General features: G+C 35.8%; 1 protein-coding gene across 2 annotated transcripts in view; it reads left to right on the top strand.

Moving 5' to 3' along the window:
• Positions 1–253: 253 nt before the first annotated feature.
• The window catches only part of LUZP2 (leucine zipper protein 2), a 183,610-nt gene continuing 158,883 nt past the window's right edge, over positions 254–24,980 (top strand). For both annotated transcript variants that reach the window (XM_084520766.1, XM_084520765.1), the window contains exon 1: positions 254–386. In XM_084520766.1, the coding sequence (XP_084376892.1) occupies positions 325–386 (62 nt within the window). In that variant the 5' untranslated portion in view covers positions 254–324. The remainder of the gene's footprint in view (positions 387–24,980) is intronic.

Raw genomic sequence — 24,980 nt, 5'->3', positions numbered from 1 at the left:
CTGCCTGCCACTTAAACGGCGAGTACTAACAAATCCTTCAGGACGCGACTAGAGCCAGCGTGTTGAATAATCACAGGCGATCAGGCTGTGGGCTTGCAGCAGCAGCTTGCTGCCTCGTGACATCACTCCTGGAGCTCAAATCCCACTCTGAGCTCCCTCCGTTAGTCGGTCCGTTGGTCTGTCTGTTCACACAGCTACGGACCTCACACGCCGGGCAGGCAGCTCCCCCAGGCAAGGCTCCGGAGCTGCTGGGAGAGGAGAAGGGGTAAGAGACAGTGTGAAGAGCGATTAGTGGGGAACGGAACAAAACAGCGGAGCTACAGCATGAAATTCATCTGTGCTTATTACTTGCTGCCTCTTTTTCCTGCACTAGTCTTCAGCACTAGGTGAGTACAGAGAGCTATTTTGTGTATAGTTCTCCTGTTTTGTTTGCTGTTTATTCTTTTAGATTCAGTATTCCCAAGAGAAGTAATATGTATTTCATCTTGTACTAGAGTAGTAAGTTTAAAGTGCAGTTATTGTTTTTGATTCTTATCTTTCCCCTCACTGATCCTCTGAGAGATACTGAATCTTTTACTTGGCCTTTCTGGGCTTTTTATGATGTAAAAGAGCTGCTCCAATATAAGTTGACCCAGAGCTTATGAGGTGAAGGAAGATAGTCAACAAATATAAGCATCGTATGTGTGTATCTATCTATCTATATATATACACACATACACACACGTATATATACAGCAGCAATAGCAAATACACTGCTTCACAGGCAATAAGGAAGCCAAAGACCTGAAATTGAGAACATGTTAACATTTTCCCCTATTGAGTGCGGAAAAACAAATACTTGAACAATCTCATCTGAGTTGAGGCTTTTGCATCTGAATAGAGACCTAGGGCTTAGCTTCTTTACTGTCAAATACAGGTGAGATGTTGCAGTATTATATCAATGCTAGGAAACGTGTTAAAAAGTTACTGCAGTCTAGAAGCATTCCTTTCTGTGCAAGTATAATATATCACTGAGAAAATATGAACAAAATCTATTGCAGCCTAAAAATAAAAGCTGTTCTGACCGTGCAGTGTTCTGATAAGATAATGCGTATTGCACAGTTGCTCAGAGATGGTATGGTCTCTATGCTGTTGATATAACCTGTTCAGCAAAGGGAAGATAACACCAAAACACTCTATCTCATTGTTTCATTCACAGATGAAGAGTTAATGCCAGGTGTGAAGTAGATATGTCCTAATGACACTGTCCTCAGTTCAGGCTGCTTAGATTCCAGTTGCTTCTCAGAAAATAAGCCTTAATTTTAAGGAAGGTATTTCTCTACTGTGCTAATAATAAGCAACTTATAAGTCAGTAAAGCATATTATCAGAAGATAAAGGCATTTTTCAGGAAATTATCTGTTCCTTTATTCTTGGTCTTTTCTTGTAAAATGTAGAATGCTTATTTGAAGTGTCCCCTAATTCCGCCCCCCCCCCCCACCCCCCGCACTTCTTGTTTCAGATTCTTGTTTCAGATCTTAATTGTTTATAGGGTTAAAAAGAAAAAAAAAAAAAAAAGTGCCTGCTAAGTACTCAAGGTAAGATGTAGCAGGAGCACATCTCTGTATGTCCTCAAACCCAGGAAAGTGATAACCAAAATCTGAGTGGGAAAAGACCTGAATGCAGGGAGAAGTGATATCAAAATGTTTCAGTTATTTTATTATTTCACTCCCTTGGGGGGGGTATAATTTTTCTGTAACACTTGTGATTTAAAGACTGCAGTGCCAGTCAGTATGAACAACTCCAATGCTCTTTGAAATACAAAACTCAGAGGAGAATTGTAACATACAGTGATTCAATAACTTTCCTTTCTGATTTAATAAGCAGTCTAAGCACTATTCACTAGCAGCCAAGTGTGAAACTTCTTGTGAATTCGTATTAATAGTTCTACTCATTTGAAAGTAGTATTTTCTTCTCTGAATTATGCCACAGTTTAAAAGAAGCGGGTGGGTGGGGTACCAAGCCACTTTTTGCAAATGCGAGTTTGCATCTTGCATGGTTTTGTATAGACTAAAATCTAGTGAAGAGATGTGGAAAATTAATATAATTTTTTATACTTTATAGGTTTTGTAAAATGCCAAGTAAATGACTTCAATGTACAGGGGACTGAACTGCGACAAGACGTCTAGTGTAAAACCCCAAAACAAGTGCCTCTTATCTTTATGAGGAAAACATTTTTCTGTATGAAAACACAAATTCATAAAAATTTGTAGTTCAGTTTTTCAATTTTAGTCATATTTTCCCCCTCCAAAAGAAAAAAAAAAAAAAAAGAGTTGGGCAGAATATGAAGGAATATGAAGAATATGAAGTTGTCACGTGAATGTTAATTATGAACAGTATGAGTTGGAGTGTATATATTCTTAAGAGTATAACTTTGTGACTCATGATGATTTGTATTCTTATCAAAGTGAGGGATGGAAATGATCAGAGAAATTCCATTTAAAATGCCCCTTGAGTATAGTATGTGTTGTAATGTGAAGTTTTGCTTTTGATACTAGATTGATCACCGTGTTCTAAAGGATATTGGCACTCTACCATAGTACTGGTGATTTACAGAAGTCTGGAGGCAGTGGACTGTCCTGGTCAGCAGCTGCCATCAGTTGCCTGACTTTTAACTGAGTTAGTTTTTCAACAGCACGTGTTAGAAGCTTAAAAATGATACGGTGCTATCAATATGCCATCTACTGGAAAGAGATTATGTTTTAATTTGCTCTGGTGGAAGACAGTTCAGTTAGCATTTCTTGGGAACGTACAGTTAAAGCATTCGTTGGACCCAAACATAGCAGGTTTTCAGGAGCAATTGAGTTAGAAAAAAGCAGGGTCTAATATCCTGCTGTGTAAAATGTTTGGCTAAGGAAAAGCATCAGCCTCATGGGGCAAAAAGTTTTCCATTTTGAGTTTTTGTTGCATAAGTTTCTAGAGAAGCAGAGTATCCCTATTTAAAGCATTGGTGTTGAAACCACTGAGCGCAGTAGTTGATGCAGAAGTGTACAGCAGCTTTTTCTTCTTTGTCACGCAGTGAAGCTATCGTCTTTTGCATCATGACATGATTTTATAGTTTTAGAAGACCACAGCACATCTTCAAGACTAATTATAAACAAATAAGATTAGATGAGTTGAATGATGTTAACACTCATGTTGACTTTTCTTTATTTACTTGTCTTAATTTACAGTATTGTTAAAAAGTGGAATACACAGCTATTTCTCTAAAGATTGTGTCATTTCTGATTTTCAGAGCTGTATGTAACTAATAGCTTGGCATAGCCTAAAGCCATATGCATGAACTAAATGTTAAATTGCTGGAAGTTTGTGTTCTTGAAATGGACACTTTTCTATACTAGTGATTACTTTTAATCATATTTCAAGTTTGTTCGTAGTGCCAAAGAACAAACGAGATTAAGGTATATTGGTCCAGTTAACAGTGTGTTTAGATGGAAGGAGTAAAAATCACTGCTCTGAAGCCCACAAAATGTTAAAGGGACTAAATTTGTAAAGGTGAAATTATTTTGGTACAAACTATCCTGAAGCTTGTGTTTCCTTATCCAGTTTTCTATTTCCTTGGACTGTTTGGTTTGGGCAGATGTAATGTGATGATGGCGCATGTGTTACTTTTTTATACTATGCTGAAGTCTATAAGTCTGACTGCATCAAGTGCTCAGTAAATTGACATGGCATAAAAGAGGTTAAGGCTCTGATATTTGCCTGTGTGCTTTTGTGGATGTAGATGCCTAAACCTTCAGGCTGGGTAAAAAATTATTTGTAGAAGGGAGTATCTGCATGAAATTACTTGTTTGGGTCAGTAACAGATCTGCAGTAAAGGTAATCTTGTATAATGAGACATGTCCTTTTTTAGCTAGAAGGGCCTTTTTCTGCGTATTAATTAAACTTCACCATTGGAAGGCCAGATATTTAAATTCTTGATTGCCAACTTTTTTTTTGTCCAAATGACAAATATCTGACTCTTCAGAAGAGGCTTGGTGTGAAATAACATTCCTTTTTATCTAGGACAGTAATGAAGACTCTCCTGTCCACACATGAAATTTGACAGATGCAAAGTACTTAAAAAATTTGAGGTAGAATTTTACAGTTGAGAATAGGCCTATAAACCCAACAAGATGCACTTTAATAGCAATTTTAATACTAATACAGCAGCGTGTTAAGTGGAGATACAAATAGCATGGCTACAAAAGTCAGATCCTGTATTATTTTAATGGCAGTGAAATGGCTGGTGCTATTTTTTTCCTAATAGCTCAGTTCAATGATAGTCTGAAGAAACTGATGTTATAAAGCAATCTAGAATTCAGTGGCTTCAGAAGAAATGCTACCTTTTGTTTTACTTTGGGATAACAGCAGTGTACCAATTTCTGCTTGATAGATGATGCTTAATGAAGGTATGGGTTTTGATCTATGTACGCATGTTGTTGGAAGTCATGCAAATATCTTCAGTTCACTTACCTTATGAAATATGAGAACCTGACTCAAATGCTAGCTTTTTCCCTGTAATGAGTTTTTGAGGTCAGATATTTCCTTTACAGTGTTTGTTGGTTTGGGGAACTTGTATAAAAGAACATGAAAACACAAATATCTTTAGCTTCTGTCAGATAAAGTTTTATGAAGAACTCAGTCTGAGACTTGAAGAAGAGTAAAGGGGAATGCCTTTGGCTTTTTACTGGGGTGTGTCTGTATTTAAAATCCTTAAATCCTTATTTTCTAGTTCTTCACCTTTCCCAACTTAAACACCCTTTAGACTATAGCCAGATGTTCAAAGTGACCTTTTCATTTAGACTTACATGAAAGTAGGGAGAACCCTACCCCTTGCTAGATTATGAGGTAGAAGACTCAGACTTACTGCGTGCTGATATCCTTGACTATAGCCGCTCCACTGCAATGTGTCTTAGCCAATGACTAAAAGCAACTTTACTCAGAGGTCTCAGGCTGAGGTCCAGCAGTGTCCGTTCTTTTCCTTGTGACTCAAAGTGAACTGTGCATAATGGTAATGTGTTGTAGACTGTTTTAGCAGAGAAGAATGTGGGTTTTTGCTGTAAGCTTCACGGATAACGAAGACTGTTTTAATATTGTGCTTTCCGTATTCTTCTTGAAATGTAGGGGTGTTGACTCTACAATGTGTCTCCAGCTCAGAATTCCTTTCACCCTTATTTCAGCCATCTGAATTTTCTAGACTGCAAGCGTGTTTTGCTTTTTATCAGTCTTGGATGATTACACGTCTTGGGTTAACTGTTTGTAAGTACTTCAGTTGCAGAAGTGGCATTCAGTATATGACTCTCAACCTTTCTATACATGGAGAAAGCACGCTCCTTGCTGTGGACTGTGTTTAAAAGTAATGGAACACATTTTCCTGTGGTACAAAGCCATTATTTCAAGGAATGCACTTAGCTCATTATCTACTGATGTATAAATGAGGACCTAATACAGCCAACTGCTTGGTTTCACTACTTGGTGAAACAAAATCTCTTCCTTCTTCTAGGAGAGGTTTTGAACTTCAGTGGTATTAAAAAGAAAAAGAAAAAGAAAAAACCTGAAATCAATAAATAAAAGCTAAACCAGGCTGCGGTATAATGCAGGCATTTTCAAGGTAGTTTTTAAATAAGGTAGTTCGGTTACATCTATATTTAATAAAAAAGCATGCCAGAAACTGCTGTAGGTTGACTTCTTGGCATCAGAATGAAATTGCTTAAGGCTAGTTTGGGAATACCTGTAGTTTTACTACAGTTTACTATGTAGATGCATGTAATCTTAATGCTTGCCTTATGTAGTATACACCAGAGCAATCGCACATTTATTCTACCTTTCTCCTACTTGGGGTGGGGGAGTAGTAGATTCTTGTCAAAAGGTTTTAATTTTATGGGATTTTCTGCTATGATGGTGAGGCTAGTTTCTGGTTAAGAATGATGACCTTGGAATTGGTATACTTTAAATGTTTTATCCCAGGCCATAAGATTACATAGCAAAATGCTCCACAAATTTGAGCCTGCCAACGTAAATTAAAAGTCCAGAAATCAAGTCTTTATCGGTTTGGCCAGAAATACTACAAAATAAATTTTGTAATACTTTGTTTCTAACAGACAAATCTGAAAGGAAAAAGAGGGAAAACAAGTAAGGGAAGAAAGGACACTGCTTCAGGAAAAAAAAAAAAAAAAAAGTAGCTTTCAGGAAAGACTTACTGTAGATTTGATCTAATCTACAGTTAAAATTTTCTTGAAGTTCCATGTAATATCAGGTAAATCTCGAGGATCTCTAGAATTCAGTTTTAAAGATGTAATCAAATGTTTGGACTTCTGCTTGTTATGCTATGTATAAATATATTTCAGCTCAGGTGGCTTGCAGTGGATCTACTTTTGACATTTTAAATGCATTCTCTGTGTTCAGAGAAATTATAATGCTGATACTTCCCTATTTCTTTCTCATTTATTAATTCAGACAGGGATGAATTTAAGGATACCAAACTAAATTTGAAATCCCTCTTTTGGTAAGAATGTGGATTTGATATTGTTTCTATATTTAACAGAAACCTGTTCCCAGACAGTAATCGTTGTGATTTATCTGTAGACAAATAAATCTCATTTATGCAACTTGTCAGAAAACATTTTCTCCTCATTGTCAAGTTTTGCACAATGGGTGTACAAGCTGCTTTGCAAGGGTCAGATCTGTAAATGTTCTCTGTATAGAAGACAAATAATGTATCTGTCAGAAAGAATGAAGACACTTCATACTCTCCTTCAATCTTAATATTTTTCAAAGGTTTAAGAAGTGTATTGTTATGTTTGCAATTTCAACATTTCAGAGTGGCAAGTACTTTTTAGAAATTTTAAAATTTGGCATTGCATTAAATAGCAGTTCATGGTACTCTATATATTTTTTTTTTTTACCTTTGCTTCTTGAGCTGTTAATTGCCCACCTTCTCCCTTTACATCAATTCACTCCCATGTTTAATAATCTTTATTTTTTTGTGTACTGTCTTAGAGGGAACACAAAAAAATTCATTGTTGATTGCTCTGCTAGATTTGCTGAAAAAAACTGTTTCAGTGAATCACGAGAGAAATCAGTGGATACGGGTTTTGAGCTGAAGAAATAAGTCTGTGGAATTTCTCAATATTTTATTTGCTAATATTGATTGATTCTTTCTATGGAAAGCAGTATAGTGTAACATCAAAATTCTGATGTGTTTTGTTTCCACGTGCTGTCTTAAGAAGATAAGACTATTATGCTGCCAGTTGGTCTATTTTTACCAAAACAACTAATTTTCCTAGCCATTCACATACTTTCATTGCTGTTTATTATGAATACTCATGTTTTGCCAATTTATGTTCTCAACTTCAATGTGGGGTGTAGATAGGCTTGTTACTCATTTGCAGAGTAGGATAGTAGAAAGTGGTTAGAAGACAGACTTACTCAGTTTTAGAGAAGTTGCAGCATTTAGGAAACTGCAGAACAAACACCTTTCACGTTTACTTGGACACAGAGCTGCAGCAGAACCTTACTCTATGCAAACTTCTCCCCGGCTACCACACTTCTACCAAACATTGTGCTGTCTCTGGCTTAGCTAATAATCTCACCTACAGACCATCAAAATACCTTCTAATTAAGGAGAGGTGTTTATTATACAGTACAGTCTTTGCAATCTTGTAGTATAACCCTTTAACGTTTTTGCAGTAGCCATTAGGGATCTTTGAAAAACTTGGTTCAATAGTGTAAGAGGCCAGGAGAGAGACAAGTTGCCTAGTATTATTTGGGGTATACAATGTTCTTGTTTGCTGGTACCACATGTGTGGATTCACAGTATGATAGTTCTTTTCAAGGGCTTTCGTCCCATTGTTGATGTGAGTGATAACAGAAGGAAGTAATGAAACTTGATCTTGGAATTGGTGAACAGGAGGATCTAGAATGATGGTAACCACAGTAATATACTGTGACCATGTTACTAAGCACCTTATGCTAAGACTTTTTTTCTAGTCCTCATCGCATTTGAATGATTTTGCATTTGTGCTTATTTCAGACTAGCCTGTGGTAGCAAGCTAGAGGGGAAAAAAAAAAAAAAGTGAGATTTTACTGAAATGTAGATGAGAAAAAGTGTGAAAATCAAATTGGCGTGACGCTGAAAAGCAGATGTGCTCTGGGTGACATTAGATTGGCTGTTGAGGAAGATTCTTCCTACTGATGCAGCATAATGTGTGTGCTCAGAGTGCAAAGAGAATGTCTCTCTTGAAAATGGAGAAATAAAATCAATTCTACTAGTACCTAACTTAGAGATTTTTTTCTAGAAAAAATATTTTTCAGGATAGGGTGAACCCTCGGCCAGGGTACAAATCAAACACTGAATAGCTCAAACCTTTGAGCTGTTTTGCTGAAACTAATTGGTTCGTGATTAATTCTAATTTTCTGTGCTAAAATACCCAAGATATCCATTGTATTCTCACCACTTCTTAGTGACTGGCTGAGTCTACAACTGTAGTCTACAACTGTAGTCTACAACTGTAGTCTACAACTGTAGTCTACAACTGTAGTCTACAACTGTAGTCTACAACTGTAGGTCTACCCCTCTATTCTGTAGAGTACACAAGTTCCTGGCATGCTCTCCATAGAAGATATGCACTGTAGCTTTTTTTTTTTTTTTTTTTTTTTTTTTGGTTTTGTTTTCTTCTTTCTGTGTATATGAAGGAATCCAAGTTCTGCCTAGGGACCAGACATTTCAGAAAGACTTAAAGTCCACTACAGATTATATTCTTTAAATGTGTGGAATGAGTCTAATCTTGATGCCTTTTGAATTTCAAAAGGGGGGAGCATGTTGGCTGTACTAACCTTGTGAACATAAATGAGAGAGCTATGTACTTTGAAACTTAGATTGTTATTTAGCTGTTGAGGTGTATAGTGGATACCAAATAGTCATGATGGTTAGAAATCAATCCTAACCCCTTTCAGAAAGCCTAGCCTTGCAGCTAGCTTTGTTTCACTCAGAGTGAGGAATAAGGTTATTTGGCTTAATGCAGAGGTTAAGGCTTGGGAAATGATGCTGTAACCATGGTGCCCAGATGACAATAGAGCAAGGGGGCTATTAGAACCCATGGTATCCTTGCTGCTTTCCTTGGGTTTTCTTCATTTAGTGTCTCTAACTTCGCAATTAATGCAGCCTGTACTGTTTAATTTGGTGAAAAAAACAGCCTGAGATACTGCTTTCTGTGAAAGCTCTGCATTCATACTTGAATGATGTATGAAAAAAATACTCAAGTGCATAGAGAGTGAAAAGAGACTTCTTTGCAGTTGCTTTTTTATTTACTTGCAAAACAACTGTCTGCTGTTCAGTATGCACAGATGTGTTCTGTTTGGCTAAGAAAAGCTTATGAAAGCAGACAATTTAATATTTTTCTTTAACTTGTGCCTTTCTCTTTGTCCCTGTTTCAGTCATCCTACTTCCTTCGCTAATTTCTACCCAGCTGGAGCCCTTTTTGCTCAAGGGAGTAGTGCTATCAATTCCTGGAAGGGGAAAGAAATGTTGGTTTTTCTGAGTCCATTTGAAGAACTGATTAATATTTCTTGAAAACATGCTTTTTTTATTCAGTTTTTACAGCAATTTAATTCTGTCTGTTTAAAGTGATAGTATATGGCATTACACATTTCATATGTGCCGAAGACAACATTTAAATAGCTTTTGAAATTGCTAGGAAGAAATACAAGATGGTGTGTACGCTAGAAGGAAGTGCATAAGGAATACAGGATTCTTTTGTCAAAGATGAATCCCACAGGACTGGTTTATAAAATTTAATCTGAAAGACTTAGATTGTCTGCATCAAATAGATGATGTACAGAAGCTGATACTGCAGTTGGGATTAAATATAATTTCAATACGTTCACCCTTTCCTCTAAGAGCATCGTATGGTTCTTTTGTTGCTTAAACTTGATTATATCACATGTTAAAGTGGTACCTTTATATGTAATATAAGTGGTACCTTTATATGTAATAGAAAACCTTTCCCAGTAATATTAAATATAAAATATACAGGAACATGATTTTTTTTTTTTTTGACTGGATTAAACCTGTGGAACAGTGTAGTGTTGATGAGAGTGGTTGCTACCCAAGGAAGGTGAAAAATCTTGAAGGAAGCAGGATGAAATAATTTCCATCTGCCTTAAATGTCTCCTACTTCTAGGGAATTAAAGGATCCTTAATGTAGTTTGAACTATTCCTGTAGAAGAATATTCAAACCGGTACCAAGGTCTTTGTTATTTTGAATACTTGCAAAAGAGCAATTTGGAGAAATAAGGAGATAAGTTTTCAGCATTTAAATTGGTAACTAAACTGGAAACAAGTACACTCAAACAAGCAATCCCCCAACCACCTAACTTGCAGGGAAGTTGTCAGGAAGTTTCTCTATATGGTGTCAGAAGTGAGAAATCACCATAGCTGTTGTAGGACCTAGTAGGATGAAGATACAATATCAAAGGGTTGGTAGTGGGAAAATTCTTTTTAATGTCTGCTAGAAGGAAGTAGATAAAAAGCAATTTTAAGTGATGAATGACTGAGCTGGAGTATTGATATGAATCTGGAGACTGTCTTTTTACCTTTGTCTTAACAAAACCCAGCTACATCAAGCTTCTGTTTAAAATACAGAAATGAGTAATGTTACATATGTAAGATGTGCATAAAACTTTGAGAAACTTGGGAGTGTGGAGGAAAGGAGACTTGCTCATGACTTAAATTCTGGTATTGGTCTAGGTTTAATTCTTTAAAGCTTAACAAGTTTTAGAAAAACGCTCTGTACGCTTCTTCAGACTTGATAAGTGACATATACCGAATGTTCACTTTAGGATGTATCTTTCACTTGTCAACAGATAACACTAAGAATCTTCTTAGCTGTTGTTACATTATATGTGTTAATGAGGATGGAGAGAATTCTTACCTTCTTAATTTGATGGAAAAGAGCAGCAGCAGGAAAATTCCTGGATCCGAATTAGATGCAAAGTCATCATAGTTGTTACTGACAAAAATAAACTAGAGATTGCGCAATTTGATACAGTTCCACTAGTGTGTTTTTCAAATGTAAAAAGATCTTTTGCTTCAGGAAAAATAAATAAATATGTATAGTATATGTGCATGTGTGTAAAGGATTTCTAGTTGTAGACACATAACGAAGTATAAAAAATTGATCTTTGGCCATCTTTTCTCAGTGGCTTGAATTAGATGTGTGCTTCTACTCATATACAGTTAACTGTTTCAGAATAGCTGAATTTTTTTTGCCTTTTAAAAAAACAAACAAACAGCTAAGGCATCAAATTTGCACACATCTTTTGCAGTCAAAAGTATCAAATGATTTCTACAAATAACATTAGATTTTAATTATTTTTTAATATTCTACCACTTCCTTCAACTGCAAGAAGTTACACTGGAGACAAGCATGGTTTCTAGCAGGTACCATAATAATTCAACATTAATCTAACTTCTAATATTGCAGTGTTTCCGTTGAACAGTTTTGCACTTAGTATAAAAAAAAAAAACACTATTGAAATGCAGGGAATTTACAGATCTTTTTAATGTTGATACTGACATTAGTTGTTGCCATAATGGAATTGGCGTAGCACTCCTGAAAAAGTAATGTGAGAAATTGCAGTTGCTTCCTCCACAATATGTTTTCTGTGTCATTTTTTTCACTGTGTTGGGTTATCACTGTAATCTTCTGTTGCATCTTGACACTTTATGAAGGCTCTTCCAAACCATCCCCATGATGTATGTGGATGCTCTTGTCTCAACTGGTCTTGAAGCTTTCATGGTCTTGACATTTGTATGCTACAAAACTCCAGAGAAAGATCTGAGTCCATTTGGGTCTCAATTTTTTACTTTATTTTTTTTTTTTTAATGAACTGAGTGCATTTAATATAACACCTAAGTGTATGCTAAAAATATGTTCCAATTTTACAACCCAGTCATTTTCTAAAGTGTATTTCAAGCATCATTGAATTAATAGGTGAGATGAGCAGAATCCTGTATCTCTTTTTGAGTAATAATAAAAAGAACTGATGCAATAAATAAAATAAAATATACAATAAATAAATAAAAACACTATGATACTTGTGGTATGCCACAATTAAAAATAAATAAATAAAATATTTATAATAGTCCGGTCAGAAGGGACCTTCAAAAATCATCTAGTCCAACTGCCTGACAACTTCAAGATTAATAAGAAGTTCAAGCATATTACTGAGGGCATTATTCAAATGCCTCGTGAACATTGACAGGCCTGGGGTATCAGATGCCTCCTCCCTAGGAATCCTGTTCCATTATGTTGCAGTGTTTGACCATCCTCATGGTAATTTTTTTTTTTCCAAATATCCAATCCGAACCTCCCTGATGCAGCTTTGTGCCATTCCACACATCCTGTCACCAGTTGCCAGTCTGAAGAGACCGGCACCTTGTTGTCTGCTTCACCTTCTCAGGTGAAGATAGTAGTGAGGTCACCTTTCTGCATCTTCTTCTCCAGACTGGGCAACACAAGCCTCCTCAACCTGTCATCACAGGACATGCTTACCAGCTCTTGTGTCAGCTTTGTTGACCTCCTCTGGACATTTTCCAGGTTCTTAAGGTTCTTAACATCCTTTTTGTGTTGTGGAGCCCAGAACTATACACCGTATTCAACGTGAGGCTGCATAATGACCTCCTGTGATTAACATGTGTATATTTATGCTGGTGTACAATGGCTGAGGATTTAACACTCCCTTTGGATGTTAGAATGATTGTTTTCTGCTTCCAGTAGTTCAGGCTTTTGCCCTATGTTACTGTAAACTGTTCTTAAAAGGGGGGTAGGGGTGGGGGGGAAGCTTACAGTCAGTCAGTGATTTAGGATATATACTTACAGAAACCACTGGGACTAGAAGCTGTTGATCTACAGACTTTTATCAAACAATAGTAATACCAATTCTGCAAGACAGATGACTGAAGCCAAGAACATTGTTTATTCTTTCACCATTATTACTGTGCCTTGCAGCATCACTTGGAATAAAGGTAACTCTGAATGAAGTGTTCAATGTTGTGGTTCTAATTTTTGAGAGGAGGAGAAAAGTGGGAAGACTTCCTTCTATTTCCTCTTTTTTTTTTTTTTCTTCAAAAACATTATGGAAACAAGAGTTTGGTTTAAGTATAAAATGAATTAAATCCTGCGTTCATAAAAAAAAAAAAAAAAAAAGGATTTTTTTGACATTGTTGTGATCACTGCTAGTTGATTTGTTTTAGTTTTTCAGCTTGCCGCTAGTCCAACGATCATGCTAATAAGTTCTTGTAAATATCTGCTTGAAAGAGTTGAAAGATGCAGATTTACACTGCAGCTCAATTTGGAGTATGGGGGAAAAAAAGAAAAATATAATAAAAACAGGATAATTTGTGGGGTTTGGTACAGTTCTACCTAGTAGATTTGATGGAAATTCTCCCTGGTTAAACTATAATGAAGAGTAGTAGTTGCTGTGACCAGTGTATAATGAGTAGAGGACTGTTGTGAATTGTAGTCAGTCATCTTCCATATACTGAAACACAGGAAAATAGGAAATAAGTCTTTCATTATAATATATAGGAATATATATGTGACACATCAAAATGCAGTCTTTTAAAGATCAATAGTAAATGAAAATATCTTCAAAAAAGAAAATGACGACTTAGATTCTGTTTGGTTAGAGATGCATTCTGAAAGCTTAATCCATTAATGTTTTTCAGTGAATGTTATCTCTCTCTACAATCTCTCCTATAAGTTACTGAAAGACATTGTAATTAGTGTCTGTATACAAGAAAGCTCTTACTTTTACAAGAGAATTTGTTGCTTTGAAAAAAAGCAATGAGAATTAAAAATAAAAATAAAAAATCTGCCTCGCCCTTAATGTTTTCTTAACGATTGCTTAGACAACTTTGAAACTTCAGGCCGTGTAAAAAAAAAAAAACATTTTATTCACAACTATAGACCTGATCCCATGTGATACTTCCCTGAAAGAGACTTCAGATCAAATAAACTTTTAGCCATAAATGAATCCATTTATAGACCCTCACACTGCATGAGTCCTTTGCCTACTTCTGGTTTGAATTACTATCTTTGTGATTCTGAGTAAAAGGTTTCTTCTTATATACAAAAATATATTTAAAGCATTTACAGTACCACTATTACAGTGCATGTAAGGCTGCATTTTTTAATACCTGGTTTCAAACTACAAGTGGAATGAACTGTCTGGAAGTTTCTCCTTAGTAAGAAATAGACTTGAGTGACTCTGTCACAATGATGGAGGAAAGTGGCCTACTAAAATATGTTAGCTGTAAAAAGATCCTGATGGTTTTCTAAGCTCCATGTGTCAAGGTTATAGTTCTCCATGGGTCAAGGTCATAGAAATGTGCCTTGTTCACGTGACATGTAACCCTGAGAATATTAATTGTCTTGGCAGGATTCTACCGGAGTAAAAGCTGTAGCTTTAAATGAATTATTTGATCATCTTCAGTAATAGCTAGAAAAAAATGCTCATTTAACAGCTTTGGAGTCATAGTGCCATCCACCGAGTTGACCAAATTGCCGTGACTCTTAAAATAATATAATGTTCCCAGTGAAATCCTTATAGCCTTGATGTGAGGAAAAAAGATAAATTGGTATCTGGTATAACAAAGATAGAATGAAGGCAGCATTGGAAGACTTTGGATAGAGAATTCTTTTCTTACAGGGGAGATGGTTCCAAAATAGTTTTCAGATTGGCCTTTGATACTTAATTCTATTTTCTCCAGCTGGAAAATCTCTCTGGGATAATGCTTCTAGTGTGAAGGACAGTTCGTTTTTTAACCCTTGTTCAACTATTCCCTGCTAGAAGAACCTAAGTGTGATTTTTTTTACTTATTTGCTTCATGATTTAGATCCTCAAAATTCTGACCTATATTGAATTTCTGATCTACTTTTATTTCTCTTGTAAACCTTTTTCCCCTTACACATATCTGATTTACCACTCCCTTTAGTAAGCAGCCAAGCACAGTAAAGATGGAATGAATAGTACACAGATCATTTTCCATTTTTGTTCAAAAAGTTTCTTGTTTTTACAGCCTACTGACATTTACTGTGCTGGTTTTGGTACAGAGAATTGGGAGACAATGTGAGATTTTTTTGTCTTGTTTACTTGATTTTGGGACTATGAGGAGACAAGGCAGATTCCTGATGCAGATCAGAGTGACTGTCATTTGTGTTATGCGAGTAATCTTTTGGTCTTTGCCCACTCCCCTTTTTATTTTTGACATGTGTGGTATCCACATGTATGGATATTGTGCTTCAAGAAGTTAAATTTTATAACTTCAGATTTGAACAAAAAGTACAGAAATGAACCTTGTGTTCTCACTGTCCCAACCTCATGGAATCTTGTTGCCAAATGTACGACAGCTATCACGTATGTTAAGCAATCTAACTTAACTTTCCTTTCTGTTTCTGAGTCATCTGATTCCATGAGGTATGAAGCATACTGCTTTTGAGTCTTTGGAGTTTGTTTTTTATTTCTTGAGTGATATCTATGGTGATCTGAAATATTTGTTCCTGATGAATAGTGAATGAATGTACGTAATTGTTGTGAAAAGTCTACCAAATACACAGCATCCTAAATATACCCATAACAGTTTCAGTTCATTTGTCATTTTAAGGCTTTCTTTGACCTAAACATTGTTTTGCTGTTCTTAACTGCTACTGAGAGTTGTTCATGAGGTATTGTTAGATACCTGCATAACGTGAAAAGTGAAACCAATAATTGAGAGAATGTTTACTTGATCAGTACTAATTTAATGAGTACTGAGACAATGTGGCTTTTAATATGTAAAAATTAAGAATACAAGCATCACATAGGCTGTACTTCAATTTATCTGAGAATTCAATAGGGAATTCAAAGGAATAAAGTGAGTATCTGTAAGTAATTGGACATTGCGCAGTGACAGGAAGAGCTGTCTATCACAGCTGAAGGATGGCTCTGTTGAAAACAGGATCTGGTTATTCTAGTGCTTAAGTTGTGGCTGGATCTGTGCCACCAAGAAAAGAAGAAAACAACACTCTCCATTTAAGACCCTCCCTCTGAGGTCATTGACTACGCTGCAATGTGAGAATCTCTGTAGTCCATTCCAACACATAAAGAGATGCGGTACTGTGTTTCAGAGTGGAATTGGCTCAGATCATCAGCTGGCATCTGCAACTTTATTCCTGCTATGGATCTGGCCGTGCACCAAATGGAGACATCTTTTAATTGTAAGCATTGTATCTTTGCCAATTCAATGATCACTTTCTATATTTTTATTCAAATCGGTATTTGAGACATGATTCTTAAGCTGAGCTGTTAAAGAACAACCCCTGCTTAACATAGAACAAGAAAACCAATAATGTTAGATCCCATCTTGTTTCCAAAACAAAACTAGCCTCTTTGAGGAAACTGCAATATATAAAACAGGGCTCCCTCCAGACTCTTCGTGTGGGAACATGCTGCGAACTTCATGCAGTTCTCCATTTCAGACTATATTTGCTTTGTGTCTGTATTCACTGTGCAGTCTAATGCTTACCTGCATTCTTACTCATCTGCACAATTACTTTCAAAATGCTCCTTGTTTGCTCTGTACCAAGCAGAAGACATGGGAATGGACAAGACAAAACCATGTGTTTATGTGGGGTATAATGGTGCATAACACATCTGTCTCCTATCACTCACCCTCTTTCACTAATAGAGAAAATCAGACCTTGTTAAGAGCAGAATCTTAGTTGAAGTGAACTGTAATAACTGAGTTTACTTTTGTGGATGACACTTTCCTTTTCCTTCTACCCGCTTTAATTGACAAGCTTAAATATTCAATAAATTGGGAAATAAGATTAGGCTATCAGAAATATTCCCAATAAGTGCTAGGCAGTTCCGTTATATGTTTCAAGTGTATGGATCTTGGAAAGATATGGGATAGAAATATGTTATAAAATTATCTTACACTTAGGGAACTGAGTTGAAAACGCCTGCTTCAGCTTTCATTATGGGATGAAAGGAACAGGGACAGAAAATCAGTTCAAATTGAAGAAAGAGAAATAAGGTCTGGTAATGGGGTGAGAGAGATGGAGCTTGAAATCCGATTTCTTTCCCTCAGTGCTCTGATACTCAGTGATGTCATGTATAAAATACTAGTGTCAGGAAAGATTCACGTGGTTTCACCAAATGACTAGCATATGCTGGACACACCACAGTGAGAGAGAGAGCTAATAAATGTTTTCTATGTGAATGCAAGACTATAACTATGGATTTTAATTCCTTCACGAGCTGAAGCATGAATTGTTGAAGAACTTGCTAAATGAAACAGAACTGAAACAATGGGGCTGCAAAGGAATATGTCCTTTTGCTCTCCTGTGTTCTCAGCGTGATGGTTTATGCAGCTGTGAAGAGAGGCAATGTGTCTGGGGCCTGTGTTTGGACAGTCTGACAGGTGGAGGTGAAAGATTTGCTCAGCGGTTGCCTGGAGAAGGAATTGCTGCTGAAAACCTAACTTGCAGGAATACAGCTGTCATCAGGCAGTGGAATTATTTCCAACAGGTAACAAAGTGCACTTCTGGAGGAACTGATAAGTAGGGAAGGATGAAGAGGAACATTGCTTGACAGAAACAGATCTGGAAACAAGGGACTTGTAAAAGACTGAGCTATAGCACTGGAATTTCCTTTGAGACTGACTGTAAAATTTATAGGAAGAGTTACAGAAATAAGACAGACGATAAAATTAAACATGCAATCATATGCATGCATTTCTCTAATTTAAACAATGACTCATTATGAAAGCCTCACTGTTTTCAAGTAAAATGGCTGAAGAGACAGTTTTGCACTTTTTTTTTATACTGTACTAGGTCAGAAATGTCTTTGCTTTGTCTTTGCAATAGAACTTTGTCTGGATGGATTTCAACACAGGACCAGGGTCATGCAACTGTAACCAAGGGAATTGCATCTCACGCACATATACTTGTTTTACTGTGTACAGCAGTTTGGCAGATGGTCTCAAATTTTTCTGCACCAGAATCCCTGTTATTCTTGTGACATCTTTCCTCCAAAGAATCTTATGGGAAGAGGACAAGGGAAAGGCTTTAAATGAGCAGAATGTGCAATAGGAAGGATAGACTTTATCTTAAAAATGATGAGGGACATATGCTGATGAAAATGCATCTTTTTTCTCCTTCCCTCTTGAACTATTCCACTGGCATGAGGAAACAAGCTTTCTAAATGTATTTTGGTAAATCTTGACAGAAGAATCTGAACAGTTTCACTAGAGCTGTGCTTTGACAATAATGAGTAGAAAATATAGGACTTCTAGAGAGTGCGACATCAGAAGTTATTCTGTTCAGAAGCAGATAACTTTCTTCAGGAGAGGAAGAAAAAAAACAAACACCACAACTATGTCTTTGTCTTCTGAGAGAAAAACATAGGGGAGATAGGATTTGCAGAACTGGGGAGCAGAGAAATGCTATGTTTTAAATGGTCTTTGAATCAAAGCTACACTAACTGGTGGCAGTTGTTACGCTGTGATACTTTCAACAGTTGGCAGGAAGATTCAAGTAATGCCTGCATGGATGAAACATTAAAATTAATAGGTCATTTGCTTTCCTAAATGTGTTCCATGTGCATTTGCCTGCCTACCGTATTTTTCAGTATTATCTATGGCCAAGACAAAACCCACTCCAACTGCAGTCACACCTCCAACCCAAATCCAGCTCAATCAGAATCCCACTGACAAAACATGAAGGAAGCTGTTGCACTTGAATTACTTCATCATGAAAACCCGTGTTATAATTGAAGGACTTAGTTTTACCATGGTTGCAGTCTATCTCAGCTTTTGCAGCTCTTGAGTCAGTATTTGTAGCAGAGAGTTGTAGGGAAAAGGGTACTGCTGAGATGGTGCCTTTCAAGTACTGATAAACTAATTGGAAATACTTCCAAGCAAAACCATTGCTCTGTTTTTATAATGCCTTGACTTGGCTCAACTAAAATAATGTAAAATATTGTTGTTGATGTTAACAGCAGTACAATCAGCTACTTGGTGCTTTTCAAGGACCTTCCAGTTGAAGAGCAGAACACATTGAAGTTAATGCTTGAGTTATATAAAGGAAGTAATTGCAGACACTGAAAGCAAGCTGTGGTGTTCAACCAATAAAAGTTTAAATGCTTATTCTTGGGGGGGGGGGGGGGGGGGGGGGGGGAGGGTGGGTAGGGTAATATTGTTAATGTAGAAATCTTACACTACTAAGAACTTGTTATTTTTTGCATAGAAAATGTAACATGAAAATATTTTTTAACTATTCCTTTAAAAACAACATCCTTCAAGGGCAGATTTCATTTGAATGCCAAAGGGGAATTGTAGGAGAGAATTGAAATAAGTTTTGAATTACCCTTTTTCTTCCCAAAGATCGTTAGTAGGCTTATGATGGAAATGATGTGGTTCTTATTGGAATATTCTGCTTAGCTTATCTTTGTTTTTCTTTCATTTTATGTAGGCATGGCAGTGTAATATCTGAAGCTTTGGTTTGGAATTTATGTTTCAGAATTATGTTTAACTCTGAATAACCAGAGTTTTGTATAATGAAAAACTGGTTAGGCATTTCAGATTTTGATAATTTGATTCCACCTAAGTATACGGTAGTGAAACAGCATCTGTTTTATGTTTCAAAACAAAATACTTTTTTTTTCTTTCTGCCTTAAGGATTTTTATCTCTTGAGTTATTTATTTTTGGAACATCAGTAGGAAGATGAAGCATAAAAGCATACAGTGTCTTAAAACCTGTTATAAGAGCTAGAAAGGGCCAGAACCTGCCTCTTCTAATCAATCACAAATGTTTGATTGATCACTAATTAATTGCTGGGGCTTCCAGTTCAAATTATTGAATGGAAATATGTCTTAAAATACTAATGCACCAAATATTTTATTAGAAACCCAGTTTCTGATAAAATTTGTTACTGGTTAATGCATTCTTTAATGGAAAAAATAGCATTAAATTGCTTACAAAGGAAGCTATTTTGTGTTACTTAATATGCAGAGATGAAATGTAAGTTTTCTGCACCTCATCAGTTGGAAATTTGAGATTTCTAATTTAATGTAATTTTCAGGACCCAAACTGTAGTGTTAGAAAAAAATCTGTTGTGAACAGAAATGTCAAAATTATTTCTAATATTCTATATAAATAATTTCTAAAATATTTCTTGGTGTATTTGTAGATTGGTAATGTATTAGCTGCTGCTTATGTTATTTCAAAATCATATTTCTTTAAACTTTTATGAAGCCATGTCAAGTCACTGTAGTCAACTATTAAAAATTCAATATTTCATTAGAGATGTATATCTTTAATGTGTTTTCATGACTTTTTACATGTTTTAGAATAGAAAAAGTATGAAAATGTCTGTGGGGTGATTCCTTAAACAATTATGTAATAATGGAGAAATAGAGTAGATTGAAATTACAGGAAGTTTGACCTGATCCTGTATCAAATATGGCTTTGTTGATCTTTGTTAAAAATGACTTGTTTGTACTTTCAAACTAAGGCGTTGCAGTTTTGCTACATCTTTTCATTTTATCTTTATAGGTCCTCTGGTAAAACTTATGTTGTTACTACAGGAAGAGAAGATTATGATCTCTGTAACTCTTGTGTTGGTGCAACTTCTGGGGCTTCATGAATTGTTTCTTTTCTGTTGTATAATTACTTGGCAATGATGGATACAGTATTTTCTGGAAAAAAAAAAAAAAAAAAAAAAAGAGAAAACTGAGCAGGAAAAATTTGAAACAGTGGTAACTAGTAATGTTTAGACCTTGGCAGGTAAATGACTTCTTGAGAGATTCTTAAGCCTGTATAAGCCCATGTAAACATTTAAGTAGAAATGGCAAAAATAACAAAAACATACTTTAATAATATTACTTAGTTTTTGTGTTTCATTTACTGTACATGGGTCTGGCTTGAAATCAGAAGGAAACCATGCTTTTTACTTTATTGAAATCAGTAGCTGTACGTACCATCAAGAGCTGTAAACAGTTACTGGATGAAATCCTCCTGACAACAGTTGAGTATTATAGCAACATAGAAGTCTGTTTCCAGTTTTCTTGAGGATAAAACAAGATTGCAGTTCTCCTCTGTGATCAAGTTACTTTTCAGTTACATACATTTTTCAATGGATCAATATCTAGATGTTACAGAAAGTTGGTGTTGTATACATAAGTAATTTCTAAGGAGCATTCAGATGCATTTTTTAATGTCCTTTCAAAAACAACAAGGTAAGGTAATGTTTAATGTTAACAAAAGAGGCAAGAATTTCAGTGCTCCTATATAAATCAATGCCTAGCTGCACTCAATTGCAAGTCAAAAGGAAAGTTGAAATATAAACTTGACCTAAGAGTCCTAACACAAGAAATCGGTTATGGTAGCAGAGTTGAAAACTGAAGAATACTTGCATCCACACTTAGTGGGGAAAAAAGAATAACCCATTATTGCTATTGAGTTCAGGCAGTCTGGTGACCCTCAAGTGCGAATGATGTTAAAAGGTGCCATCTGTCTTGCTAACCCCTGATGTGAGGTATGAGGTTACCAGCAAAGTATGAATCTAATTAATGTATACTATCATTCTACTGACTCAAAACGAGGGGTATAGCAGGTCTTGTAATTCAAATTGCTTGTATTACTTGTACCTTAAACTAGTACAAGGAAGAGTTAGGCTTAGCTCAAAGGTCTGTAGTGGCCCTTAGGTTCTCCTGCTATATTTAGCTCAAGAAATGGTTTCTGAAGGTGATGGCACCCAGAGAAATAATGTCTCTTTCTAGTCTTTTGTTTTGTTTTGTTTTGTTTTGTCTACTAGTTGTTCGTAGTGTCCAAGCAGATAGAGATCAAATTGGCAAAAATGTAAGTAGAGGCTTATTATTTCTCATTTTATTGAGAAATAGCTTTCTCCAGTTAAGGAGAATGTTCTGCTCTTTTCTGTTCTGGCTATATTACGTAATAACCTGTTAATGTTTCCAGAGACATTTCCTGCTAAAAATGCCAACCAGATTGTTCTTAAGATATTCTGCCTATGACTGCAGACACATTTGGCTGCTTTGTTCCTCATTTTTTTAGCAGTAGAATGATGGTGGGAAATAACTTTATTTCTCTGTACCTTTTAATTCATAAATACTATATCTAAAACTCTTTGGAAACTGGTGTTTATTCCGGTTACATACTGGCGAGGTCAAGAACTATGATATTATGGATAATTCTGTACACTGTAGATTGAAGTGAAATACATTTGTGAAGTGTCATTCCTTTAGAAAGCTTATAGGTTAAAAAAAAAAAAAAAAAAAGCTTTTCAGCTTTAACTGCATACTTGGAAGCCAAGACAAATTGTTGATGATTCTATGGTATGGCCTTTATGCCATAATACGTGTCTACCTCTGGTAGAAACAGAAAATTAATTGTAGTCTTTTATACATGTAACCTCTACCATGTTGTAGTTTGGCTACAAATCTTTTCTAAATATATTTAAAAAAAAATAAAATAAAAAAAAAAAAGAATGAAAGAGTACGTATGACTCAGAAATAATTTTTAGGTGTTACTGTTTTAAAGTAACTGAAAAAAAACAAACGCACTATTAAACTCTGCAGGTGTGATAATCACATTTATGCATATAGACTGTATAATTTTTCATTAATGGTATAGATTTAGACTGGTGAATTTGCTACAGATGTCAAGATGAGGGGAAAAAAATGATCACAAATCAGTCAAGCTCCTATTGTGCTGTCCATTTAACCTGCACAGAATTCATGCTGTAATGAGGATAGTGTAGGCCTTTTAAGTGAATTCACCATAGAAGACTCTGTCTTTTAACATCACAAATCCAACAGTTCTTAAATCACCTACTCTTCTGGTTGACTTTAATGCAGATACATCCCAGCAAAATAGCCAGTAGTCATAATGGAGACGCTTTCAAGTTTAATTACTATTAATATTGCATATCCAACAGCACCAATTTAAACAGCTTCCCCTGCTACAAGAAAATAGAAAAACTGATTGACAAAAGCAGAATTGCACAATGAATTTTCAGGCTGCTGTCATACAGAGGAGTAGTTCAGACATGCTTTCTCCAGTTTTCAGTGTTAATTAGGAGCCCTTTGGTTGTGGACTGGGTGTATGGTTAATGTTCTTTGATGTTAGCTAATTAGCTTTGAATTTTCAGTACACAGTGCAAGTAATTGGAATATTTTGTTCAAATGAATGGAATAATTCCTTTTCCTGTAAAAATAAAAACATGACATAGCTGTCCATCCAATAGAAATAAAGGAATGGCTAAATACAAGTCATTTCTTCTTTATTAATTCCTAATGTCATATTATAGCTATTTTTCATCTCTTTCTTTCCAGATATAAGTTAAAGCTGTAGCTAATTTGCCTTGAGGGGGGGGAAAAAAAAAAAAGTAAAATGTGTTTGTATTTCCTTGACAAAAATGTCATTAGACCAACGAGTTATATTTGTTCAGTAGAAATATATAGTTGCTGTTGTGTGAATCAGACTTTCTTGTTGTTTTAAATGATCCCATACCTGTGATAGCTCGCTTGGTTTTATCTGCTGGAAAAGACTGACTTCAATGAAGACCAGCTAGTGAATGGTAAATGACCTTAAAATAAATTTCAAGTCCTAAGCAAAGTCCTTCATGTCTTGATGAATTTTGTGACAACACAGCAGTGTTAACATGCAGTTAAGGAAGAGATGCTTGTGTCATGCTTGGAAGAAGTGTTCGGACTGTGCACCTAGATACATGGTCTCAATTTTTGGGTAGACGTGTGATTCCAGGAGTTGGATTTGATGATCCTTATGGTTCCCTTCCAATTCAGGATATTCTATGATTCTTTTTTCCCATGCGTTATTCTCTGCAGCTTCTTCTGCTGACAGCTGAAGCATTATGTGGACTTTTTCTGAGCTATGACAGAAAAACCATGTATGTTATGGTCAGAGGTGTCCTTATCATCTTGGAGAAACTGATTTGGCCTCGAACATTTGAGTACGAGATTCACATGGTATGGGGAATCACACAGTAGAGGGATATCCAACTTGATTTCAGCTTTCAGTAGGAGAACTGAGATGGCAGCTGAAATACATCACACAAGAATACTTCTTAACATCAATAAGAAGAAATAAATAACTTAGCACTAGGATTTTTATTTTGTCTTCCTGTATTTCTGTTTATGGAAGGACAGACTAAAAGCACATAAATAATCGTGACTTGTAAATGAATTTACCTTGGTCATAATTATTGATGACCACTTTTTTTTTTTTTTTTTGACTTATTATTTTGTAGAACTATTTTATTCAAAGTAATGCTTATGTAAAGTAAAATTAACATTTGAATATGCAGACATAAGAATTGATGGCAAAATTCTTTCTGCATGGATATTTGCAGCAAAAAATCTGAAGAATAAGAATTACCCTAATGTGGGCAGAATGAAAAACACCTTAATGTGAATGGCTTTAACATGTCCGAACTGTAAATTTTTCTGTGCATTTATTTGCATGCAGAAAAGTGGATAGATGGTGGTGTGTTAAATAAATGGGTCTGACTATCTCTGAGAAATAAATGGATATAGTGAAATAGGCTTCCAGCTCTGCCTCAGGGTCCTCTCATGCACCTGCAACTCTGAAGGAGCGTGGGAAAAGTGAGAGTAGCTGGCATGTGCGGGACCATGGAACTTTTTGACACCATGGTAGGTTGTTAGGAAGCCTTTAAAGGCATCCCTTGTGACCTGAAATTGGCTGGACACTTTTCTAGTTCATGGAGAACACTAGTCTAGGAAGTCAGGAAAATAGCTTTGTTGCTTATGTTGTACCTTCTTTCCTGTGGCCCATGATTCTTAAAAATTCATCACAGATTTCTTCAAGGTAGTTATGAGTTAGCTACATTTCAAGTTCTACATTGCAAAATTTAGAAC

This window comes from Aythya ferina (genome assembly GCF_964211825.1).
Source record: "Aythya ferina genome assembly, chromosome: 5".
Classification (NCBI taxonomy): Eukaryota; Metazoa; Chordata; class Aves; order Anseriformes; family Anatidae; genus Aythya; species Aythya ferina.
This window is presented reverse-complemented; position numbering and strand designations above follow the sequence as displayed.